At 41.2% G+C, this 26,466-nt stretch overlaps 1 protein-coding gene across 1 annotated transcript in view; it reads right to left on the bottom strand.

Annotated features, from left to right (window-relative positions):
* Positions 1-26,466, bottom strand: part of MUC2 (mucin 2, oligomeric mucus/gel-forming) — a 64,268-nt gene that overhangs the window by 15,459 nt on the left and 22,343 nt on the right. The window contains 18 exon segments of the mRNA XM_043516367.1: positions 135-2,419; positions 4,420-5,283; positions 7,283-7,460; positions 7,463-8,145; positions 10,146-10,317; positions 12,582-12,639; positions 13,099-13,249; positions 14,107-14,235; positions 15,365-15,521; positions 17,361-17,600; positions 20,441-20,620; positions 20,883-20,990; positions 21,553-21,691; positions 22,270-22,421; positions 22,932-23,050; positions 23,307-23,350; positions 24,415-24,670; positions 25,517-25,643. Coding sequence (XP_043372302.1) covers positions 135-2,419; positions 4,420-5,283; positions 7,283-7,460; positions 7,463-8,145; positions 10,146-10,317; positions 12,582-12,639; positions 13,099-13,249; positions 14,107-14,235; positions 15,365-15,521; positions 17,361-17,600; positions 20,441-20,620; positions 20,883-20,990; positions 21,553-21,691; positions 22,270-22,421; positions 22,932-23,050; positions 23,307-23,350; positions 24,415-24,670; positions 25,517-25,643 — 6,042 coding nt within the window.

Raw genomic sequence — 26,466 nt, 5'->3', positions numbered from 1 at the left:
GCATAACAGAGGACCACTATGTTAATGAACGAATTAAAATATCACCACAAGATAGCATCCTCTACATTGCATATAGAGTTGTACAATATAGTCTCCGTTCACAGACAAATAATAAAAATGTGAAATTTACTTACTTGAATAGTAGTATTATTATTAGGTAAAGTACATGGGGGTATGGCTGGGGTTGAAGTTGTCTCTGGAGTAGTCGCTGATGTCATGGTAGGTGTCTCTGGGGTAGTCGCTGATGTCGTGGTAGGTGTCTCTGAGGTAGTTGTTGCTGTGGTGGTGGTGGTGGTAGGTGTCTCTGGGGTAGTCGTTGCTGTGGTGGTGGTGGTAGGTGTCTCTGGGGTAGTCGTTCCTGGGGTGGTAGGTGTCTCTGGGGTAGTTGTTGCTGTGGTGGTGGTGATGGTGGTGGTAGGGGTAGGTGTCTCTGGAGTAGTTGTTGCTGTGCTGGTGGTGGTAGGTGTCTCTGGGGTAGTCGTTGGTGAGGTGGTGGTGGTGGTAGGTGTCTCTGGGGTAGTCGTTCCTGGGGTGGTAGGTGTCTCTGGGGTAGTTGTTGCTGTGGTGGTGGTGGTGATAGGGGTAGGTGTCTCTGGAGTAGTTGTTGCTGTGCTGGTGGTGGTAGGTGTCTCTGGGGTAGTCGTTGGTGAGGTGGTGGTAGGTATCTCTGGGGTAGTCGTTGCTGTGGTGGAGGTGGTGGTAGGTGTCTCTGGGGTAGTCGTTGCTGTGGTGGAGGTGGTGGTAGGTGTCTCTGGGGTAGTTGTTGCTGTGGTGGAGGTGGTGGTAGGTGTCTCTGGGGTAGTTGTTGCTGTGGTGGTGGTGGTGATGGTGGTGGTAGGGGTAGGTGTCTCTGGAGTAGTTGTTGCTGTACTGGTGGTGGTAGGTGTCTCTGGGGTAGTTGTTGCTGAGGTGGTGGTGGTGGTAGATGTCTCTGGGGTGGTCGTTGCTGTGGTGGTGGTGATAGGTGTCTCTGGGGTAGTTGTTGCTGTGGGTGTGGTAGGTGTCTCTGGGGTGGTCGCTGCAGTGGGGGTGGTGATAGGTGTCTCTGGGGTAGTCGTTGCTGTAGTGGTGGTGGTCGGTGTCTCTGGCGTAGTTGTTGCTGTGCTAGTGGTGGTAGATGTCTCTGGAGTAGTGGTTCCTGGGGTGGTAGGTGTCTCTGGGGTAGTTGTTGCTGTGGTGGTGGTGGTGATGGTGGTGGTAGGGGTAGGTGTCTCTGGAGTAGTTGCTGTGCTGGTGGTGGTAGGTGTCTCTGGGGTAGTTGTTGCTGTGGTAGAGGTGGTAGGTGTCTCTGGGGTAGTCGTTGCTGTGGTGGTGGTGGTAGGTGTCTCTGGGGTAGTTGTTCCTGGGGTGGTAGGTGTCTTCAGGGTAGTCGTTGCTGAGGTGGTGGTGGTAGGTGTCTCTGGGGTAGTCGTTGCTGTGGTGGTGGTGGTGATGGTGGTGGTAGGGGTAGGTGTCTCTGGAGTAGTTGTTGCTGTGCTGGTGGTGGTAGGTGTCTCTGGGGTAGTCGTTGCTGTGGTGGTGGTGGTAGGTGTCTCTGGGGTAGTTGTTGCTGTGGTGGTGATGGTAGGGGTCTCTGGTGAAGTTGTGGGAGTTGGAGACTCAGTGGTTGTAGTTGTCGTGGTTGTTGGTGTGCTGGTTGGAGGCTCAGTGGTAGTGGTGGGAGTGGTTGTTTCTGTGGGGGTTGGAGTGGGGGTTGGGGGCTTGGTGGTAGTTGTGGTGGGTGTGGGGGTTGGGGACTCGGTAGTAGTTGTGGTTGTGGGAGTTGGAGTCTCAGTGGTTGTAGTTGTCGTGGTTATTGGTGTGGTGGTTGGAGGCTCAGTGGTGGTGGTGGGAGTGGTTGTTTGTGTGGGGGTTGGGGGCTTGGTGGTAGTTGTGGTGGGTGTGGGGGTTGGGGATTCGGTAGTAGTTGTGGTTGTGGGAGTTGGAGACTCAGTGGTTGTAGTTGTCGTGGTTGTTGGTGTGGTGGTTGGAGGCTCAGTGGAGCTGGTGGGAGTGGTTGTTTGTGTGGGGGTTGGAGTGGGGGTTGGGGGCTTGGTGGTAGTTGTGGGGGTTGGGGACTCAGTGGTCGTTGGAGTGACGGTTGTAGTTGTGGTAGTGTTGATGCATTTTTGCCCGCAGCAGTAAACCCTGATCTCATAATTGAGGCACATAGGTATCGGCATCATGTCCCCTGGGATTTGGTCTCTATTATTACAGATAAGCCCAGTGGAAACATCACATTTCACTTTTTGTCCTAAACCTTCAATAGGGTAGTCAGGCAATTTCTGAGCTCTGCATGAAACATCTAGTGGCTTCTCACATATCGCTGAGGAGTTCCATTCTCTGATTTTGTCATAGGTTTCATAATCACCACCATCTGGGCCATATTTTGGGTAACTCACATCAATCCAGTCAGACCAACAACAATATACAGTTGATTCTGCAAAACAATAATGGAGCAGAGAATTTAGAAACATGGATGATATGGTAGTGATGTAAGCAGTGCTAAGAATGATGCACTGGATGTTCATTGGTCCAAAACAAATAATTACTGCAACCTACAAAGATTTGGCATGAGAGAAAGATTATGATCTCAACTACCCCCAGTTTAAGTCACAAGTGCTTCAGTGCAAGTCAATAATGAAGTAGCAAAAAGTAGTGCAAGATCAGAATCAGGCTGGGAGTGTGCGGAATTGGTGCTTCTTATGCACAGAAAAAAATGTAGCATAAACAGTTTCATATAAGAGTGGAATGTAAGAGGAAGAAAGAGCAGGTAGGACCTCCTGACTTTATCTCACATCTTCCTGTTAGTTGTTTTTTCAGCCACTTGCATCTCAAGTTCTGTTATTGCTAAAGTGAATTGACCGGTACAGCATAAAGAACCTGAACGAAGTTGCCATAAAGCAGTGATTCAGCCCCCAAAGTAGACCTACAGTGGTTCATCAGGTAAAGGGACACTATGCTGAGGTAATATGTTAACAGGATAGAGAAGTATCCGTGAGGCATAATGAGATATTGCAAGCTCGAGCCTCAGTATGCAATCGCTGTGCCATGCATATATTTAAAATATCATCAGTAAGGCCGGCTGCCAAGAGCCAAGCAACTATTCATTCATGCTTTTATGGAATCAATACTTCTTATAGTGGAACTTGTATTTGTTACTGAGGGATATGATACTGGGTGGGGTGGGAAAATAGATGTAAATATCCAAATAATTTATAAAAACATATTTAAACGTAATAAATATATATGCCACCTGACACACATATTGCTTCCTGTGATAATAAACTACCTGAGAGAACCCAAAATTTGGTAAGTTGTATAAAATACAGACTGTATAGAACATCCCTCATTACAACACAAAGGATTCTATCCCGACCACTAAAGTCAGAGCAATTGCTGCAGAAGGGTGAGGGTGCAACCTGCCTGGATTCCACAGATGCATTCTGGCTGACTCAACTGGAAAGCCACTAGGCATCTGGAGGAGAACATGGCAGACTGGAGGACATAAAACCCACCAAAATAGTGTAGCACCTCCTCCCTATATGCAACCTTGCTCCACTGAACTGTGCGAGGGATGCAGAACAGCAGAACCACATAGTCCTCACTTTGGGATATGTCCAGTGTCAGTGACAGCATTAGACACCTCTGATCTTTGTGACATCGTTCTCTTTTGCCCAGATGTACAAGGGATGATGGATCTCAGTGTCACCAGCCCTATACCTCTTTGTGCACTTTTGAAGGGCTAACCACAGTCTAGGGAGAAAGGCAGCTCTTTGATCTCCACAATACTGCAGCACCACACAGTGTAAATAAGAGCACAGGGATCCTTTGCCCCCTCTAACCTCCTCCATCCCTGCTTTGGTTAGGCACAATAACAATCCTTTCACTCTTTTCAATGAGCAATATCAACTCATCCTCACTCTGCACATTCTACATTCTACATTTTTAAAATTCCACCTTTGCTGCCTGGAGGTTGTGTCTTTTTTATAAAAACATCAGTACTATTCAGTGGAATTCACACTATAGGACAGAAAATCACCTCTAGGATTCGAGGACTGCATATATCGAGGAATACATGCTATTATGATAAATATTATGCATACCCAGGGAAGCAGTAATCATGCTTCCTGCCCAAGCCTTATATGTGGGAGAGAGTGATTTTATTCAGATAATGCCATATTCCATAGAATTTTGTGACATATTCTGGAAGGCGAAAGAAAGTAGAACATATTAAATGAATCTCTGCTAGGGTTGCCGTTGGTTGGCAAGGTTGGTTGGCTGTATTCCTAGAGGTTTCATCACATGACATAATCTTTAATTCCTGGGGACTCCAGGACAATCCTGGAGGCTCCAGCACAATCTTGGAGGGGTGGCAACCCTAATCTCTGCTGTTAAGGCAATTCTGCCTATAGCTTATAGTTGTTATTAAATTCTTACCTGTTGTGGTCCCTGCTGAAGTAGTTGATGTTGGCACAGTGGTAATTGTAGTGGTTGTTGGCGTGGTGGTTGGAGGCTCAGTGGTGGTGGTGGGAGTGGTTGTTTGTGTGGGGGTTGGAGTGGGGGTTGGGGGCTTGGTGGTAGTTGTGGTGAGTGTGGGGGTTGGGGACTCGGTAGTAGTTGTGGTTGTGGGAGTTGGAGACTCAGTGGTTGTAGTTGTCGTGGTTGTTGGTGTGGTGGTTGGAGGCTCAGTGGTGGTGGTGGGAGTGGTTGTTTGTGTGGGGGTTGGAGTGGGGGTTGGGGGCTTGGTGGTAGTTGTGGTGGGTGTGGGGGTTGGGGACTCGGTAGTAGTTGTGGTTGTGGGAGTTGGAGACTCAGTGGTTGTAGTTGTCGTGATTGTTGGTGTGGTGGTTGGAGGCTCAGAGGTGCTGGTGGGAGTGGTTGTTTGTGTGGGCGTTGGAGTGGGTGTTGGGGGCTTGGTGGTAGTTGTGGGGGTTGGGGACTCAGTGGTCGTTGGAGTGACGGTTGTAGTTGTGGTAGTGTTGATGCATTTTTGCCCGCAGCAGTAAACCCTGATCTCATAATTGAGGCACATAGGTATCGGCATCATGTCCCCTGGGATTTGGTCTCTATTATTACAAATAAGCCCAGTGGAAACATCACATTTCACTTTTTGTCCTAAACCTTCAATAGGGTAGTCAGGCAATTTCTGAGCTCTGCATGAAACATCTAGTGGCTTCTCACATATCGCTGAGGAGTTCCATTCTCTGATTTTGTCATAGGTTTCATAATCACCACCATCTGGGCCATATTTTGGGTAACTCACATCAATCCAGTCAGACCAACAACAATATACAGTTGATTCTGCAAAACAATAATGGAGCAGAGAATTTAGAAACATGGATGACATGGTAGTGATGTAAGCAGTGCTAAGAGTGATGCACTGGATGTTCATTGGTCCAAAACAAATAATTACTGCAATCTACAAAGATTTGGCATGAGAGCAAGATTATGATCTCAACTACCCCCAGTTTAAGTCACAAGTGCTTCAGTGCAAGTCAATAATGAAGTAGCAAAAAATAGTGCAAGATCAGAATCAGGCTGGGAGCATGCGGAATTGGTGCTTCTTATGCACAGAAAAAAATGTAGCATAAACAGTTTCATATAAGAGTGGAATGTAAGAGGAAGAAAGATCAGGTCGGACCTCCTGACTTTATCTCACATCTTCCTGTTAGTTGTTTTTTCAGCCACTTGCATCTAAGTTCTGTTATTGCTAAAGTGAATTGACCGGTACAGCATAAAGAACCTGAACGAAGTTGCCATAAAGCAGTGATTCAGCCCCCAAAGTAGACCTACAGTGGTTCATCAGGTAAAGGGACACTATGCTGAGGTAATATGTTAACAGGATAGAGAAGTATCCATGAGGCATAATGAGATATTGCAAGCCCGAGCCTCAGTATGCAATCGCTGTGCCATGCATATATTTAAAATATCATCAGTAAGGCCGGCTGCCAAGAGCCAAGCAACTATTCATTCATGCTTTTATGGAATCAATACTTCTTATAGTGGAACTTGTATTTGTTACTGAGGGATATGATACTGGGTGGGGTGGGAAAATAGATGTAAATATCCAAATAATTTATAAAAACATATTTAAACGTAATAAATATATATGCCACCTGACACACATATTGCTTCCTGTGATAATAAACTACCTGAGAGAACCCAAAATTTGGTAAGTTGTATAAAATACAGACTGTATAGAACATCCCTCATTACAACACAAAGGATTCTATCCCGACCACTAAAGTCAGAGCAATTGCTGCAGAAGGGTGAGGGTGCAACCTGCCTGGATTCCACAGATGCATTCTGGCTGACTCAACTGGAAAGCCACTAGGCATCTGGAGGAGAACATGGCAGACTGGAGGACATAAAACCCACCAAAATAGTGTAGCACCTCCTCCCTATATGCAACCTTGCTCCACTGAACTGTGCGAGGGATGCAGAACAGCAGAACCACATAGTCCTCACTTTGGGATATGTCCAGTGTCAGTGACAGCATTAGACACCTCTGATCTTTGTGACATCGTTCTCTTTTGCCCAGATGTACAAGGGATGATGGATCTCAGTGTCACCAGCCCTATACCTCTTTGTGCACTTTTGAAGGGCTAACCACAGTCTAGGGAGAAAGGCAGCTCTTTGATCTCCACAATACTGCAGCACCACACAGTGTAAATAAGAGCACAAGGATCCTTTGCCCCCTCTAACCTCCTCCATCCCTGCTTTGGTTAGGCACAATAACAATCCTTTCACTCTTTTCAATGAGCAATATCAACTCATCCTCACTCTGCACATTCTACATTCTACATTTTTAAAATTCCACCTTTGCTGCCTGGAGGTTGTGTCTTTTTTATAAAAACATCAGTACTATTCAGTGGAATTCACACTATAGGACAGAAAATCACCTCTAGGATTCGAGGACTGCATATATCGAGGAATACATGCTATTATGATAAATATTATGCATACCCAGGGAAGCAGTAATCATGCTTCCTGCCCAAGCCTTATATGTGGGAGAGAGTGATTTTATTCAGATAATGCCATATTCCATAGAATTTTGTGACATATTCTGGAAGGCGAAAGAAAGTAGAACATATTAAATGAATCTCTGCTAGGGTTGCCGTTGGTTGGCAAGGTTGGTTGGCTGTATTCCTAGAGGTTTCATCACATGACATAATCTTTAATTCCTGGGGACTCCAGGACAATCCTGGAGGCTCCAGCACAATCTTGGAGGGGTGGCAACCCTAATCTCTGCTGTTAAGGCAATTCTGCCTATAGCTTATAGTTGTTATTAAATTCTTACCTGTTGTGGTCCCTGCTGAAGTAGTTGATGTTGGCACAGTGGTAATTGTAGTGGTTGTTGGCGTGGTGGTTGGAGGCTCAGTGGTGGTGGTGGGAGTGGTTGTTTGTGTGGGGGTTGGAGTGGGGGTTGGGGGCTTGGTGGTAGTTGTGGTGGGTGGGGGGTTGGGGACTCGGTAGTAGTTGTGGTTGTGGGAGTTGGAGACTCAGTGGTTGTAGTTGTCGTGGTTGTTGGTGTGGTGGTTGGAGGCTCAGTGGTGGTGGTGGGAGTGGTTGTTTGTGTGGGGGTTGGAGTGGGGGTTGGGGGCTTGGTGGTAGTTGTGGTGGGTGTGGGGGTTGGGGACTCGGTAGTAGTTGTGGTTGTGGGAGTTGGAGACTCAGTGGTTGTAGTTGTCGTGATTGTTGGTGTGGTGGTTGGAGGCTCAGAGGTGCTGGTGGGAGTGGTTGTTTGTGTGGGCGTTGGAGTGGGTGTTGGGGGCTTGGTGGTAGTTGTGGGGGTTGGGGACTCAGTGGTCGTTGGAGTGACGGTTGTAGTTGTGGTAGTGTTGATGCATTTTTGCCCGCAGCAGTAAACCCTGATCTCATAATTGAGGCACATAGGTATCGGCATCATGTCCCCTGGGATTTGGTCTCTATTATTACAAATAAGCCCAGTGGAAACATCACATTTCACTTTTTGTCCTAAACCTTCAATAGGGTAGTCAGGCAATTTCTGAGCTCTGCATGAAACATCTAGTGGCTTCTCACATATCGCTGAGGAGTTCCATTCTCTGATTTTGTCATAGGTTTCATAATCACCACCATCTGGGCCATATTTTGGGTAACTCACATCAATCCAGTCAGACCAACAACAATATACAGTTGATTCTGCAAAACAATAATGGAGCAGAGAATTTAGAAACATGGATGACATGGTAGTGATGTAAGCAGTGCTAAGAGTGATGCACTGGATGTTCATTGGTCCAAAACAAATAATTACTGCAATCTACAAAGATTTGGCATGAGAGCAAGATTATGATCTCAACTACCCCCAGTTTAAGTCACAAGTGCTTCAGTGCAAGTCAATAATGAAGTAGCAAAAAATAGTGCAAGATCAGAATCAGGCTGGGAGCATGCGGAATTGGTGCTTCTTATGCACAGAAAAAAATGTAGCATAAACAGTTTCATATAAGAGTGGAATGTAAGAGGAAGAAAGATCAGGTCGGACCTCCTGACTTTATCTCACATCTTCCTGTTAGTTGTTTTTTTCAGCCACTTGCATCTAAGTTCTGTTATTGCTAAAGTGAATTGACCGGTACAGCATAAAGAACCTGAACGAAGTTGCCATAAAGCAGTGATTCAGCCCCCAAAGTAGACCTACAGTGGTTCATCAGGTAAAGGGACACTATGCTGAGGTAATATGTTAACAGGATAGAGAAGTATCCATGAGGCATAATGAGATATTGCAAGCCCGAGCCTCAGTATGCAATCGCTGTGCCATGCATATATTTAAAATATCATCAGTAAGGCCGGCTGCCAAGAGCCAAGCAACTATTCATTCATGCTTTTATGGAATCAATACTTCTTATAGTGGAACTTGTATTTGTTACTGAGGGATATGATACTGGGTGGGGTGGGAAAATAGATGTAAATATCCAAATAATTTATAAAAACATATTTAAACGTAATAAATATATATGCCACCTGACACACATATTGCTTCCTGTGATAATAAACTACCTGAGAGAACCCAAAATTTGGTAAGTTGTATAAAATACAGACTGTATAGAACATCCCTCATTACAACACAAAGGATTCTATCCCGACCACTAAAGTCAGAGCAATTGCTGCAGAAGGGTGAGGGTGCAACCTGCCTGGATTCCACAGATGCATTCTGGCTGACTCAACTGGAAAGCCACTAGGCATCTGGAGGAGAACATGGCAGACTGGAGGACATAAAACCCACCAAAATAGTGTAGCACCTCCTCCCTATATGCAACCTTGCTCCACTGAACTGTGCGAGGGATGCAGAACAGCAGAACCACATAGTCCTCACTTTGGGATATGTCCAGTGTCAGTGACAGCATTAGACACCTCTGATCTTTGTGACATCGTTCTCTTTTGCCCAGATGTACAAGGGATGATGGATCTCAGTGTCACCAGCCCTATACCTCTTTGTGCACTTTTGAAGGGCTAACCACAGTCTAGGGAGAAAGGCAGCTCTTTGATCTCCACAATACTGCAGCACCACACAGTGTAAATAAGACCACAAGGATCCTTTGCCCCCTCTAACCTCCTCCATCCCTGCTTTGGTTAGGCACAATAACAATCCTTTCACTCTTTTCAATGAGCAATATCAACTCATCCTCACTCTGCACATTCTACATTCTACATTTTTAAAATTCCACCTTTGCTGCCTGGAGGTTGTGTCTTTTTTATAAAAACATCAGTACTATTCAGTGGAATTCACACTATAGGACAGAAAATCACCTCTAGGATTCGAGGACTGCATATATCGAGGAATACATGCTATTATGATAAATATTATGCATACCCAGGGAAGCAGTAATCATGCTTCCTGCCCAAGCCTTATATGTGGGAGAGAGTGATTTTATTCAGATAATGCCATATTCCATAGAATTTTGTGACATATTCTGGAAGGCGAAAGAAAGTAGAACATATTAAATGAATCTCTGCTAGGGTTGCCGTTGGTTGGCAAGGTTGGTTGGCTGTATTCCTAGAGGTTTCATCACATGACATAATCTTTAATTCCTGGGGACTCCAGGACAATCCTGGAGGCTCCAGCACAATCCTGGAGGGGTGGCAACCCTAATCTCTGCTGTTAAGGCAATTCTGCCTATAGCTTATAGTTGTTATTAAATTCTTACCTGTTGTGGTCCCTGCTGAAGTAGTTGATGTTGGCACAGTGGTAATTGTAGTGGTTGTTGGCGTGGTGGTTGGAGGCTCAGTGGTGGTGGTGGTTATGGATTTGGTAGTAGAGGATGGAATGGTTGTTGAAGGACAGCCTGCAAGAAAGAGCTTCTCTGTGAAGTTTTTCTTCTAAGAAATGATCAAGAGCAACAACATGCTAAGACATGTATGAAAGTGCCTAAGGTAAATCTGATCTTTCTGGTTTCAGAGTAGCAGCCATGTTAGTCTGTATTCCCAAAAGAAAAGGAGTACTTGTGGCACCTTAGAGACTAACAAATTTATTAGAGCATAAGCTTTCGTGAGCTACAGCTCACTTCATCGGATGCATTTGGTGGAAAAAACAGAGGAGAGATTTATATACACACACACAGAGAACATGAAACAATGGGTTTATCATACACACTGTAAGGAGAGTGATCACTTAAGATAAGCCATCACCAGCAGCGGGGGGGGGGGGGGAAGGAGGAAAACCTTTCATGGTGACAAGCAAGGTAGGCTAATTCCAGCAGTTAAGAAGAATATCAGAGGAACAGTGCGGGGTGGGGTGGGAGGGAGAAATACCATGGGGAAATAGAAAAGGAGTACCCGTGGCACCTTAGAGACTAACAAATTTATTAGAGCATAAGCTTTCGTGAGCTACAGCTCACTGTAGCTCATGAAAGCTTATGCTCTAATAAATTTGTTAGTCTCTAAGGTGCCACGGGTACTCCGTTTCTTTTTGCGAATACAGACTAACACGGCTGCTACTCTGAAACCTGTCATGGGGAAATAGTTTTACTTTGTGTAATGACTCATCCATTCCCAGTCTCTATTCAAGCCTAAGTTAATTGTATCCAGTTTGCAAATTAATTCCAATTCAGCAGTCTCTCGTTGGAGTCTGTTTTTGAAGCTTTTTTGTTGAAGTATAGCCACTCTTAGGTCTGTGATTGAGTGACCAGAGAGATTGAAGTGTTCTCCAACTGGTTTTTGAATGTTATAATTCTTGACGTCTGATTTGTGTCCATTCATTCTTTTACGTAGAGACTGTCCAGTTTCTGATCTTTCTGAGTGTGTGAGAGGTGCAACTCTAAGAGCTATACCTGAAGCTAAACTATGCAAACATCATTAATTTATATTTGCATTTAGGAGGAAGCTAAGACATATCTAATAAAGCCCTATCTAGGTGAGGTACATAAACTAATTAGCAAGAATAGAAATTTCATTTAGAAGCAGGGTTACTAAAATACTTCCTAATACAGTAGCAGATCTAACATAATAATGAATCTTTTATAAAATATCACATGTTCTTGAGGGTTAAGTGGCTTGAGCTGAAAATTAATAGTTAGGATATTGGGGAAGGGGCATTGTTCTAACACCACCAAAAGAAAGGGGCAATTTTTACACATTGATCTTAAATCAGTCTAATTCACTTATTTGTCATATCCTTAGATGTGTGAGTGATGACTGTGAGGTTACAAAGTGTTACCCAATTTTTCTTTTGTGCAATCCTGGCTAGAGCTGCAAAGAATCATTCAAAATCATTACTAAATCTCCCATGGAGACAGATGGAAGAGATATGTGGAATTCCTTTTCTTTCCCTTTCCAGTTTGCAAAAAGAATAAAATGCAATTTACCTGGGACAGGGCTGCACACAATATTTCCTGGTGAGATGCAGATACTAAAAGAAAAAAATTCAGTCAAAATGAACATTTTTGCAAACCAACAGCAGCCCCTGCAGTAATTTCTCATGAATCCCTGCAATTAATTTATAGCACACTATTTGCAGGGGCTAGGAGTCTAAAAACTTAAAAACAATTTTATCACTCTAACTTTACCTCATGAGACTGGATATTTCTTTGGCAGTTGTTTGCTCTAATATTGACAATTGCTATTTCCTCCCGATACAACTACTGGCTTTCCTTCCTCCAAACACTCTTCCTTGAGATAATTAATTATCCTCCATCAGGAGCAGGGAAAATATAATATGACTAACAGCCACTGCTCCCTTAAACCATTTTGCTCCATCTCTGCTACACAGATCCTTATTACCGATTAGGGGTATACTGAGGAGGGCTGAGGGTGTGAGGGAACATGGCCAGAGACATTTGTACTCCAGTGATCCCCCAGCTGATTCTATCTGGCAACACTTAGAACAGTGTAAGGACTGCGCTAACTTTAATTTCCAGATATGACATTTTAAAAGTAATATTTAATGCCATTATCAAAGGATTTATTAATGGGCCATCATCAACATGAAATACAGTCAATTTCAAAACATGGGTTAAAAATAGTTTCAGGCACTACATCTGCTCCTGAGATTTCCTGACAATTTTTGAAGTTTTACAGCCACATGTTCCTATTTAAAAAAAAAAATCTCTCCTCTGCTGTTGAAGAGACATATATGAAAGACATACATGAACAACAGGTACAACTGACTTTAGTGAATAATTGAAAATGACTATACACAATGTCCTGTTAAATTCACAATGTGAATAAGTTCGAAAAATATAGGTACTTTTATTTCTCTAGTCTCTCCTAGTTATAGCAATCTGTGGAATTACTTCTAACAATTGCAGGTAAAAAAATGCACACAGAGAAATGTGAGTAGAAATAGATGGTGTTCCTTTTAAATCCAACTGTATTGTAACTATGGTGTTCCCCTCACCCACTATTTTTGTAAGGCAAGATCTTCATCTGGGGAAAATCAGCATTTATATGGAGAAGGGCCAATTCACACCAAGGTTCTTGCAGGTAATCTGTAATATTACAGCCTTCATTCAGGAGACCATGACAGCATGGTCTGTTCACAACAGCAGTTAAGCGTGTGCTGAAGTCCCATTGAGGTCAATGGGATTTAAGCATGTACTTAAGTGATTTCCTGAATCAAGGTCTAAATATGCATTGCTCCATCACTTTTGTATTTCCACATACCATTTCAGACAAGGGTCTTCTGTGGGTATTTGTGTGCCATTTTCATAACGAATGTCATTTTCAATATAACAGCCACATTGAACTTCAGTTACACATTTTCTGAGGTCTTCATCAAAAATGGGCTTTTCTTCAGGGCATCTGGGGTAGCAACCTGTTGACCACAAAGGGTCCATTTTGTAGTATTAATACAAAAAACTGTTAACTTAGTGATTACATTCTCATGAGGGACCTGATCTAAGGCCCATTGAAGTATGAAAAGACTCCTTCTGATTCTACATGAGGCCCTGGATGATGAGCACTTCCAAAAGTGGTGAGTTATTCATTGTAAATCCTGAATATTTCCCATTGAGCCATCCATTAAGAGGCCAATATTTACCAGCACTACAATGTCTGAGATATCAGTTATTTCTTTTTGCAAGGATACAGAATGCTGCAGTATGTCAGTTACAGCAATAAGAAAAGCAGTACTTGTGGCACCTTAGAGACTAACAAATTTATTAGAGCATAAGCTTTCGTGAGCTACAGCTCACTTCATCGGATGCATCCGATGTCTCTAAGGTGCCACAAGTACTGCTTTTCTTTTTGCGAATACAGACTATCACGGCTGCTACTCTGAAACCAGTTACAGCAATGTGTAGCTGACACAGAAAAAATAAATAAAAAGTTTAAAAGAAATAATTAAGCAATAAAATTCTACTTTTCTTTACCACAATAAGAATCTTTTCTCCCCCTTGAGGTACTCTTAAAATGGTATTGACCAATGGGGATGGTGGATCGATCTTATACTACAATTCAGGAAAATACTGCATGTGCTTAACATGTGAGTATCATCCCACTGATGTCAATAAACAGTATGTTACACCATACCAAATGCTTGTGTATGATTATAGATTTAGGAATGGCCAGGCAATCAATAGATCTCATTAGCTAATAGTTCCAACTCCATCAAGTAACATTTCAACTAAATCTTCATGATATGCTATACAAAAACAATTAGGAGTCTCTTACCTTCCAGATATGGCAATGAGAAGTTGGAAGTGACATTGTTAATGATCCTGCAGGTCAGAATTTGACGGCCACAAGGCTCGTAGTGCCATTCGCACTCATTACGAGGGTTGTAGTAATCACAAAATATTGCTGATAGAAAACAGAAACTGATCAAAAAAACAGCCGACATAACAGAATCCCATTCCCACCTCTAACCATGCCAGCCAAATGACCCTACACAGTGCACCAGCAGCAATATTTCCCTTGACACTTGGGACGTTTAACACCACTATTGCAGAAAACAAATGTTTGATTAAAATCACACAACTGCTCAGAATCAATTTTGAATTCAAGCTGTCTGTTGAAGTGTTGTGATTTTTTACTTTTTTTATTTTTTTTTTTTTTACTTCTCTGGACATCTGCAAACTCTTAGGGCTGATGGTGTGTGTATGCTGAATTCAAAGTTTCACCCAGATATATCATATGGAGCAGTCACATGGTGTTCCTCCAGTAAACCCACATGGATATGCACAAACTCTTCAAACCTGAACCTTGTTTATGGGTGCATAACAAGATGTGAATGGGGGAAAGCTTAACATATTCAAAACCAAATTTCTCAGACCATATGGCCTATGAACCAGTGTGAATTGCCACATGGCTGCAGAATAAAATGTGCAAGATTTCCAAGATGAGAAGTGATGTACTGTGTGTAAGAACAAGTCCACACTGTGAAAAGCTTAGTTACTGCTCCTACTGGTTGGATTGGTGGAAATGTTACCCATAACTCATTTAGTATGATCACCATCCCAACTTGACTTTTGGAGTCAGTAGCTATATGCAAGAGGCACATACAACAGCCTAAAATGAAGTCAATGGGATTTTATGAGTATAACTTAAACACAGTTTGGCCTAGGGGGACTAATCACAGGCGAGTGTACTATACACAAAATGTAAAAAAAAAAATACTAGTAACAATTCTGGGTGGGAGATTTTGCCAACTAGATAAATATGCTGGGAAGGTCAGACCACCAGTTGGCACACAGAATGGGAAGGATCATTTGAAATGTCATTTAAGGATCAACCCACAGTGACAATTTAAATACACTGAACTCATTATTACAAAAATGGGCAGCTGCTTATACTGAGATGATGAACCCTTTCCACTGTGGGCCATAGCATACAATCCTGTGTCAACACACTGCTGCAGTGATTAAAACTTTGTGATATCGTTCTGATAAGTCCAGTTGTACTCAGTGGGGAATATTTAAAGGTTACTCACGGCATATATCAGGAGTTCTCCAGAAGACACAAGCTTCAGCCTTAATGCACTCTTGGGCATAAGCAGCAACTGCAGAACAGAAGCACTCACAGTCTCCACCAGTGTCGCAGGAGCAGGCATCATGAATACAATTGTCATAGAATGGAGCTGGGTCCACCTGTGGGGGAAACACAAGGGGCAGCTGTTAACACCAGAGCTCTGTTTCCAATTTGGAATCTCAGATGGAAATCCTTTAGACCAGAAGTTGCTTACTGTCTGTCAGGTAGCAGATCTGAGCTAAGTTAATTTCCATTACTTTATCTTAATTTCTTCTAATGTGGTTATGGGGGAAAATGTAACTAAAAGAAGTGTCTTGTGCATTGACCATATCTTCTGATATGCATCATTTTAGTTTAATGACAAAAAAATTATTACTCCCAGCACAGGACCACTGTACCAATGTCAATGCAAAATTTTATTCTATTCTGCATCCTGCATTATCAACACAATTATCAGCTGAGTTCTGAATCCAGACTCTTTATCAATAAATATGATGCACAAAGTATAAAGAAACACTTTATTGAATTTACAAAGCTGGTGATTAGAAAAAAATGTGGTTTGACTGGCAAACTGAACTATTTGGACATGGAAGTTGCTGATGGAGAATAAAAATAAGACAATTTGAGGTCATTTTTACAACTGCTCTTCTAAACATAACCACATTCTGAAAACAATTTTGTTAAGCCTCCCTTCTAAACCTATCTGCTATTAGGATAGTATACTTCAGCTTTCAAAAAAAAAATCCCTGCACTTAAATTATCTTCCTTTTACAAGCGCCTAGCTTGGACACTCTTCAGGGTGCCATAAGTACCTCACTCAGGTTCTCTTTTTCTTCTTCTTTAAAGTGAATTAATCTGCTAACTGTATCACCTTCTCCAATCTACTGTACTTTATGGCTGCTGATACTACTGCTGATCTAAAAGAAAATTTGATTGAAGTCAATGAAATTTTCTCTTCAGTTAGTTAACCAGCCAGGTGGTGTACATCTGCCAGACATACCATCTGGTAGCAGAGAAGAAGCAGAGACAGTTCTATACCTGCCTAGTGTTGGTCCATCCTATCATACATTAGCAAATGTTTTTTTCCACTTTGGATGATCAGAGGGAGAACCCAGACTGGGTTTTATGCCCCCACTGAAAGGGGCATAAAAGAATATGCTAGAACAACAGGAATCACTACTCTTTGTGCTTCTTCCTATACTTATAATGTGTGTAAAGCACTTTGAAAAACTCTGGTAAGTGCAAACTATTATTATTGTTAAATTATTATTACACTTCAATTGAGGGTCATGGCTTAAATAAATTACATAACACTATGTATACCTTGAGCCTAGAACACTGTGTTTTGTTATTATGATTTGGATGCATTTTAATATGAGATAGGGTGATGTAAGCATGCTTAAACTATGAGCTGATTGATACCAATTATCACTTAAAACAAGGAGAATGCAATGCAACAGATGGAAATATCTAAAGTCTGTCCACAGTCAGAACCACCATCTGAAATTGGAGAGGGGGAGGATCCATAAAAACCCAGTGACGTACTGGATAGGGATCCCAGTCTGCACACTAGAAAAGAATCTCCATTCTATATTTAAACAGAGTGTTACTTCTGTGGGGCTCACAAACAATACCACGGCAGGGAATGTCTCCCAAACTAAAAAAAATGGATGCTTCAGTCCAATCTATGAAAACATACCAAATCCCTGGTTTGACTATCCCAAGGGATAGCGCATGCCTGAACATCTTACTTGGAAGTGTAGTACCTCTTCTTATCAGGGGGATGGACCTGATGATCTCAAACTTATTGAGATCCTTATTGAGAAACTTTACAGTTTCTAACTTCTGAGGCTACTATGATTAACTGTTCCCTCACTCAGCTGTGCAAATTCAGCCTTCCTCCTTCTTCTTGCACAGAGGTTCACTTGTAGGTAGTAGCCACCGACCTCTCTACTAACCTTGTCATGACAAACTTTAAAGACATTGCTCCGGATGATACTGCACTCCTTCTCTGCCCAGGACTTGCGGTGAGGTTTCAGATTGCAGGGCAGGATCTCTTCCACCACATCAGGGCAGGAGCCAGACAGTTTCCAAGAATTACCAAACTCCAGAGCTTTGGTCACCAGCAGCCTGCTCCTTGTTGTGAAGTCATTGTTGGACTTGTCATCAAAGTTGCCACATAAACCACAGATTTTGCCCTGAAAAAGCAAAAGTTGTTTGATTTCAGAACGTCATCAGATTTTCAGTTTGCCCAGTAAGTGAGCACCAGTAGAGTTAGAACCAAAACAAAGATACAAAGTGAGGGAACAATTTCTCTCTGTAACTTACTTATTTTCATCTTTACTTCAAAATCATGTGTATAAGTTAAACTTATTTTTGTTTAATGACAGGTTTCAGAGTATCAGCCGTGTTAATCTGTATTCGCAAAAAGAAAAGGAGTACTTGTGGCACCTTAGAGACTAACAAATTTATTTGAGTATAAGCTTTCGTGAGCTACAGCTCACTTCATCGGATGCACTTGGTGGAAAATACAGAGGGGAGATTTATATACACACACAGAGAACATGAAACGATGGGCTGTAGCTCACGAAAGCTTATGCTCAAATAAATTTGTTAATCTCTAAGGTGCCACAAGTACTCCTTTTCTTTTTACTTATTTTTGTGTGTTTATCACCCTGGTTAGCAAGCTACCGATAGCCCAGGCAAAGAACCTGTGTCTTCCCTTTCTGCTACATACAGTATCTAGTAACTATATCTATATTTCTTTGCAGCCTCCCATTCAATTTATAGGGATCCAAACAGTGGCTACACTTCTCTCACCTGACAACAAGCCATCTCTTTACAGCGCATTGTGGTATGCAGCAACTTAGCTGCATAATTCCTATTAATATAAATAGGAGGCACATGACTACATTTTCCCTTACACAATGCACTGCAAATTTAGCCCTACATCTATTAAATGTTAACTGTGAAGAGTTGGCTGATCATCTTTGTCATAAAAATAAAGGGAAGGGTAAACACCTTTAAAATCCCCCCTGGCCAGAGGAAAAACCCTTTCCCCTGTAAAGGGTTCAGAAGCTAGGATAACCTCACTGGCACCTTACCACAATGACCAATGAGGAGACAATATACTTTCAAAGCTGGAGGCAGGGAGAAACTAAGGGTCTGTATGATGCTTTTGGTGGGGACAGAATAGGAATGGAGTCTTAGAACTTAGTAAGTAATCTAGCTAGATATCCGTTAGATTATGATTTTTTTAAATGGCTGAGAAAATTAAGCTGTGCTGAATAGAATGGATATTCCTGTCTTTGTGTTTTTTTGTAACTTAAAGTTTTGCCTAGAGGGATTCTCTATGTTTTGAATCTAATTACTCTGTAAGGTATTTACCATCCTGATTTTACAGAGGTGATTCTTTTTACCTTTTCTTATATTAAAATTCTTCTTGTAAGAAATTGAATGTTTTTTTCATTGTTCTTAAGATCCAAGGGTTTCGGTCTGTGGTCACCTATGCAAATTGGTGAGGATTTTTATCAAGCCTTCCCCAGGCAGGGGAGTGCAAGGTTGTGGTGAGGATTTTGTGGGGAAAGGCATTTTAAAACAACGCTTTCTCAAAAATAAACCCGGTGAGACGTTTGGTGGTGGCAGTGGAAGTCCAAGGGCAAAAGGTAAAATAGTTTGTACCTTGGGGAAGTTTTAACCTAAGCTGGTAAAAGTAAGCTTAGGAGGTTTTCATGCAGGTCCCCACATCTGTACCCTAGAGTTCAGAATGGGGAAGGAACCCTGACAATCTTTAAGACAGATTTCCATCATTTTCAAAGAGTAAGATGGAATAAGGAAGAAATAAAGCATCCTTAAATAAAACTTAAAAGCCAGTACAGTGGCTTCAGTGGGTTTTGATTGGCTGGCATCCTTCTAGTCAAGATGTGTCTGCAAAAAAAATTAGGAATCTTTTGCCTCACTTTTTCTCCTCCCTCCTTTTTTTTAACCCTACTCAAGCTACTTCAAGGTTTCCAGCAAAGTGTCATGAAAACATCTACCCTCTTAGGAAAACAAACTAAGCAGAGTCATAAATGGGCACAAGCGTGGGGTCCTAAAATGTGTGCACAGCACCCAACACTACAAAGGGCTGCTTGAGTCTCTTGTTAAATAAGTCAAATGTTTTATAAGGGAAGATGTCCGGGTTGGAAGCGTTTCATCAATAAAGAACTTTTAGTTTCTTTTCAGACAGGTCCCTTACACAGAGGCTGTGAGATGTTGCCACTCTTTGCACTACTTGAACCACAACTGCATTTCCCCAAGGTAAAATATGTTGCATTATTGTTTGAGAGCTGGATTTATTCTGTGGCAATCTTGTGATTTTTTGTTCTGTCTTCTATTGGGGAATTACAATGTTTTAGCCATTTCTTTGGTATTAAGGGTCATACATATATAAAATACACATGTACACTATACTATTATATATAATGAATAACTTGTGATCTAATAGTGAAATGCCTCCAAATACAAGTTGGCCTCTACCACTGCTTGAGAGATCAAGCCTAGCAATATAGCTCACTGTCTGGAAAATAGGGCCCCTGTTTTGTTTTTCCCTTAATTTACAATATAGAGCAAAGTTTTGGTTTATAATGATGAGAAAAATGATGCCTGGGGTCCCAAGAGTTTATTCTTTTGGGGCCTGATCCAAAAAGCACATAAAAGTCAACAAGAATATTTTAATGAACTTCAGTGGGATTTGTATTAGAGCATTTTAATGTTTACAACTACTGGAAAACCACAGGCAACTGCTCATCCATATTGCAATAGTACACAATACACCCACTGGTATTGTTGCACTGGATCATACCATAAGAAGCAACATACAATGGCACCTGCCATCATGGATAATGCAAGATATATATGAATCATCAACATAAACAAGATTTAGGGACACTATTAAGAGTAACAATTAAACATCATCCATATTTACCTGCATTCAATTATTCATAATCATATCAGCCAATTCCATAATATTTTAGAAAAAAGGCCTGGAGTTGCTCACCTTATAATTAGGAGTCAGCTTTATGAAAATAGTAGTCTTCTTATCCCAGATGAGCATCACGCCATTGCTGGCCTCAATAACAAGATACAGCCCCACTGTACGATTCCAATACCGTACATGATCGCCAACATCTCGCTGAATTTCTACATACTGCTTCTCCTCCAACTTCAATTCGGTTCTCTGAAGGACAGAAAGAGAAGGGATATAACAGCATTGGCTTTATAGTGAGGCAAGCTATTGGAATGATGATGCTGATGGACTTCATTGTGAAACTAAGACTACGAAACCACAGCCTAAATCCTTAGCAAGTGGAAATCACCATAGTTCCATTCACTTTAATGGAGCTATACCAATTTTTAGTTTCAAGGAACATGACTACAAGCAAAGGGCAGTTTTGATCAGCTGCATTCTAGGGCTGAACCCATCCATGGCCACCACTCACCCCTAGAAATACTTTAATAGCCTTTGAGCAGGTGACTCCGGTGGTTCCACATGGAACATTCACTGTGACGATACTAAACGAACCACTGTGATCCTCGCCACAATAATCCTGTTGAGAGTGGAATAAAGAAACATAAGTCAATGAAAGGAACCATATTATTTATTTTGATTTCAATCTAAAATAATTTAAATTTATTCTTCAAATTCCATTACACACACACACACACACACACACACACACACACACACACACACGTGCCATTTAACTCTATGTTTACCAAATACTGGGAAAGAAGTGGGACAATTGAATTAAACAATAGTTATGTCTCAAAATATATGGATATTTATTTTCCAATTTCAGAACCAGCCACTTGTTTTGGAGTAGCATTGAGCTGACAACTTTCATTGTTGAGCTAGCCCAGTTGTGTACAATCTGCAACATCAGCAGAAGAAATGTTCACTCAAGTGCCATTAATTTCCTTGCACAGCTGGGATTTGTTGCAAATATCAAATTTAACTTGGCAGAAGCTGCAGTTGCCACAGAAACGGTGATCTTTAAGAAAAAGGGTCTAAGAGAGGTGGTCCAAGAACCAAACTGATAGCTATGTTGTTGTAGAACTTTTCATTCATTTTAGAAGATCTGTCTGCTCACTGCTCCCATTGGACATTACCTGGGCAGCCACATATTCACAGTGTCCATCAAAGTCATAGTATTTTCCATCAAAGCTGATATAATGGCCACTTCCATATACAGTACAAGTCCCATAGCACACATGATTGGTGCAAGTCCATCTTCCTTTTTGGCAGGTACTAGGGAAAGAATAAAAGAGTTGGATGAAATCTGAAAAGGCAAGTCTGAATGCTGATGTATGCTGCTTTGAAAGCTGCAGGATAAATCACATAGCTGGCTGACACAACATGGAATACATCATGTGCATAATATTATGTTACAGGGTATTATAAGACACCATCTCTTCAACAGTCCCCACGTGGAATGGGCCCACTGACAAACTTATAGCATGGTTGTTAGCTCTGCACAGCTTCCTTTTTTGTTCTCGCATCAACACTACCCAAAAATTACACTATTGCCCAATCAGAGATGCCCCCAACAGAGAGATGGATTCTGAGCTCAGTTACAGTGATCACCCTAAAAACCTGTCAGTTTTGCCTGAGATAAACAGAGACAATTACCTTAATGTTTTAGTATTACCTAAATTTACACAAAGGGAGTCATACCAGGTCACAAAGAAACCAGAGTGGAGCTGAGAATCAAGGCTTGTATACCTATATCCTGCTCATCACAGTGGTATTTAAACCATTTCATTACTATTCATTTACTACAAGAAACATACATCAAAAGGAAAGAAGAGACCTTTACAGCATCTTACCATTTGTTGCAGTCCACTTTTACGTCCTGTCCAGGAGAATAAAACACCTTGTTATGAATACATGGACAGTCCTTCTCCTTGACACAGCCCCCTCTGCCATCATCAATCAGTCCATGAGGACACATGCATCCTGAGACACACTCTGTCTGGAACTAAAGAAGATAAGACAAAAAAATGTATTATTTTATAAGAAAACATGACTTCTCTGTTATCCCACTTCTTCTACAAACATTCATCCCATGTGCTTCATTCCCTGTTTTATAACTCAGCCATTTTTATTTATTTAATTCCATCAGTCTCATCTCTCTAGTATCTGAGTGCCTAAGAATTTCCTTGATATTTTACAAAGATATTAAGTTCAGACTATCTTACTTTTGTTCTACACAGAAAACTACATTGCTGCATTGTAAACAAAATGTCTATCCATCTAACCCATGATTTTCCTACTGAGAAAAGAGAAGACAAATCAGTGAAAAGAGAAAGGATGGCAAAAAGTAGTGGAGAACTAGAACAAAAATGATGAAAGAAAAGAAAGGATGGAAATAAAAGGAAAGAAGAGAGAAAAGACTAAAAGATCATGTTGGTCAGATTTGTACTGCTTCATTTAGGGACTAGGAGAAAGAAGAAGCCATGCCATAGTCAGAGGTAAAATGAAAACGTACATAGTCAGTATCCAGTGTATGACAGCTTAGCTGCAGAGGGGTTTGTGAAGACCAAGACTTGACACTGCTGCAATCAAAGTGAATTTTGGGGGATAGACACTCTGTAAAACAAAGATACCATGTTAGATGGGTGAACTTTGAAGATCAAGAGAACAGAAAAGACATGGAGCGGTATTAGATACTGAGACAGAAACAGCAGTGTGTACCCCTTAAAATAATAAATGAAAATATCGTTTCTAATACAAGGTAAAATCCTTGGCCAAAAGCAAAGTGAAAGGTGGTGACTGTTTCACAGAAGGGAACGAGATACAAGAAGAAAATTCAAATGAGAAACTGAGATGTTTCTCTCTAAAGCATTTCACTTACTGTCATCTATTATCTTCACTTGAGTGCAATGGAGAACTGCATTTCGGCAAACACTACAAAGGGTGAGAAGATAGAAATTCATAGAATGTAAGCCTAATGTTTTCAATTGATAAACATCTGAGAACAATTTGCAGAGGCATAAATGAACAAATGAGATTATTACTTCTGCCAGATAATTATTCTTTTGGACTGTCAAAATTTCCCTATTGCTGTGGTATGTTCTTAGGTGATAAAGTAATAATGAACCCATTAATAATGATCTATTAGTGGAATAATATTTAGTAGTGGCCTTTGTGAAATATGTGCCTTGGGGATGAAGTCCCACATGATTTCAACAGAGATTTCACAGTGAGCTTGGGGAAAAGTTCTGCAGAACTTTTGAATGTTACATTATAAATAGATGGTAAATTCATGATTTTCAAAGAATGGCCACAAATTATCCTGCAAATCCTCAAAATTGTACTTTTTAGCAATCAAGGGAATACACAGTCATACCCTTTCAGAGCATGTCCTTAGCCTCCAATAAATACATGTAAATACATTTCACCATTTTATGCCAATTCCAGTCAAATGCAATAACCTCATTGGCTAGTACTCTTATCTCCTAGTTCTCTCCTCTTTGAAAGGCAAGGAAATATTTTACCATTCACAGCATGAGTCACTAGAGTTCATGCAAAAGACTATTGCTTCTGGGAGCCTGCATGTTGGTTTTGGAACTCCACCATCTTGATTAAATGGGTATCAATTAGTAACGGTTACAATGCAAAATGAAATGGAATAATCTGTTTTCAGTGAGAACTGCTAATTGCTCATGTAGCTTCATTTCCCCATTGCCTAGCAAAACTCCCATTGACTTAAGTGGTGCAGGATCAGGTCCATGGTTACCACAAGAGGCCACCACACATCTCATAAATAAAGAGATATGCCATACATATTAATAAGTTAACTCAAAGCAGTATGATGTTTTGTTCTGCTAGGGTGGTGGCAGGTAATATATACCTTTTATCTACATGGTATCACCATAGATATCAATATATGGTATATTTAATAAGCAAAGATAAAAAGTGGGGACTTTCACCTCCACAATCCACAAATGATAAGCCATAAAATAACCTACCAGCGTTCTTCTTGTTTCACGATGACATCCCCAGGTTCCAGGTATGACCCTTTATAGTAGCATGTACACTGGGAGATGGGCACACAGTTACCCTTCTCATTCATATAGGTGTTATCAGGGCAGCCACAGCCATCAATGGGAATGAAGCCCTCCAAGCAGTGCTTTTCGCCATCAGCAAGGGAGCGACAGGTATGTTGACATGTGGTCAGATTGTAACGAAAGACCTGGGATGCTGGGCAAGAGGACACTTCTTTGTCTGGAGAGGAGGAAAAAGACCAATGGTTGCTATACTGGCAAATAAAAAAGCCCTGATTGGGCATTATAGAATTTAAATATTTCTTTCTGATCTCTGCCCAGGCAGTATATAATAGTAAAAATGAAGGGACTCCCTCCCGTTGTATTATAGAATAAATTATGGCAACTAATAAATAGCGTTGCCTTCACTTTGTCCTACCTTTCAAATTACCATCTAGGAGGTAATACTATTTCTATTCTAAAGGGTATATTCTTCCTTTAATGAACATGCATAATTTCTTTTATTATAAATGGGAGTTGAGTATATAGAGGAAGCAATGAAAAGATCCATTAAATACACGTAGCATTATTTCTTTTTCTTTTCCCTTTAGTTAACTGATCTTTTGCTATTGGAATTTGCTTTCCAATAATAATATCTTTTTCTCTGTTGCTTCATAGCCCTATAACCCTCCAACAGAAGCACAATTTAACAAAGCCCAGTTCCCAGTGTTGATGATACCATTGATAATGCTAGTATACACCCAAGAAAATAAATAAAATGGAAGAGCCACGATGGCTTATATTCCACTGGACAAAGAGAAGACAGATCAGTGTTTGTGAAGTGGTAGAGGAGATGATGATAGGGAAAATAATTGCTCCCCAGTTCATGAAGTTGTCCTATAAACGAAGGACATTTAAAGAATACAGCTTTAACTATTCAAAATTATTGACACTGTCCCCTTAAATTGTATTGGGCATCTCCAAGGCACTTCTAAACTCTTAACACTGAGGTTAATGTAACTGTAGTCAGGTACACTCTGTCCATTCCTATGATTGATTTCAAGGGGATTACAGTGTCATCACTTACTGCAGACGGTTTGTCTCCAGCCCCCAAGCATGATTCCTTTGAAGGCACAGGCCCTTGCATAAGAGGATAGGGCTCCACACAAGCATTCTTCACTGTTCTTACAGCTGCAGGTGTCATATTTACATCTCTGAGACAAATAAGAAGGAGGTTGTTAACAAGCCTGCAGAAGGAGGATTAGAACCATAAAAGGAAGACTGTGAAAACTGGGGCTCCAGTACAGTAACTGTAGAACACCCAGTACCTTCTTTCCCATGTGGCTTTCATTCACTCCCATAATCAGAGAGCACAGCAGATGAGCAGAGAGCTGAGGGACAAACCCCAAAAGGCTCAGAGTGTGTTTGATTAAGCATGAAAAATGTGGATAGTTCACCAGCCCTTATCTGAACAGCCAAACCTTTCGAAAGTCCAATGTTTAGCCAGCTTCCTAACAGCAGCCTTTTTAAAGGGAACTTAGATACTTTTATTTCCTGATCAGTCACAACTCAGAAATGTACAAGCACACAGAAATTAAAAATAATAAAAGCAAATAAATTAGCTGAATGGGTTAAGAGCTTCACAAACGTTCAGCTCAGACCGAATTATAGAAATGAGTAAAAGTGAGGGGGTTCTTTCTTTTCTCCCCAGATTGGTTTGTTTATCCCTCCTCAACAGAACTGAAAACAGAGGGAAACAGACCAGGAATAAAATGACACATAAATGGGTTGTTGTTTATCTCGGGATCAAGTAAACTCAAATTATCGTTTATTAAACCACAAAATAGATTAATGGTTAAGGGCTGGCTTAACATGTGACTGTCATGGCTCAGTATTCCTGCCTCTCTTGAATTCTCATATGAAAATGAGACTCTATAGTGCCCTTTCACCACACACAAGCCCCACCGCCCAAAAAAGCACAATGATTTCCATCTTCTAAATTAGCATTCTATGAGAAAGCCTATTGTAGGAGATCAG

The sequence above is a fragment of the Dermochelys coriacea genome, chromosome 6, assembly GCF_009764565.3.
Source record: "Dermochelys coriacea isolate rDerCor1 chromosome 6, rDerCor1.pri.v4, whole genome shotgun sequence".
NCBI classification, from domain to species: domain Eukaryota; kingdom Metazoa; phylum Chordata; order Testudines; family Dermochelyidae; genus Dermochelys; species Dermochelys coriacea.
The sequence above is the reverse complement of the archived record's forward strand: the minus strand, read 5'-3'. Positions and strand labels throughout refer to the sequence as shown.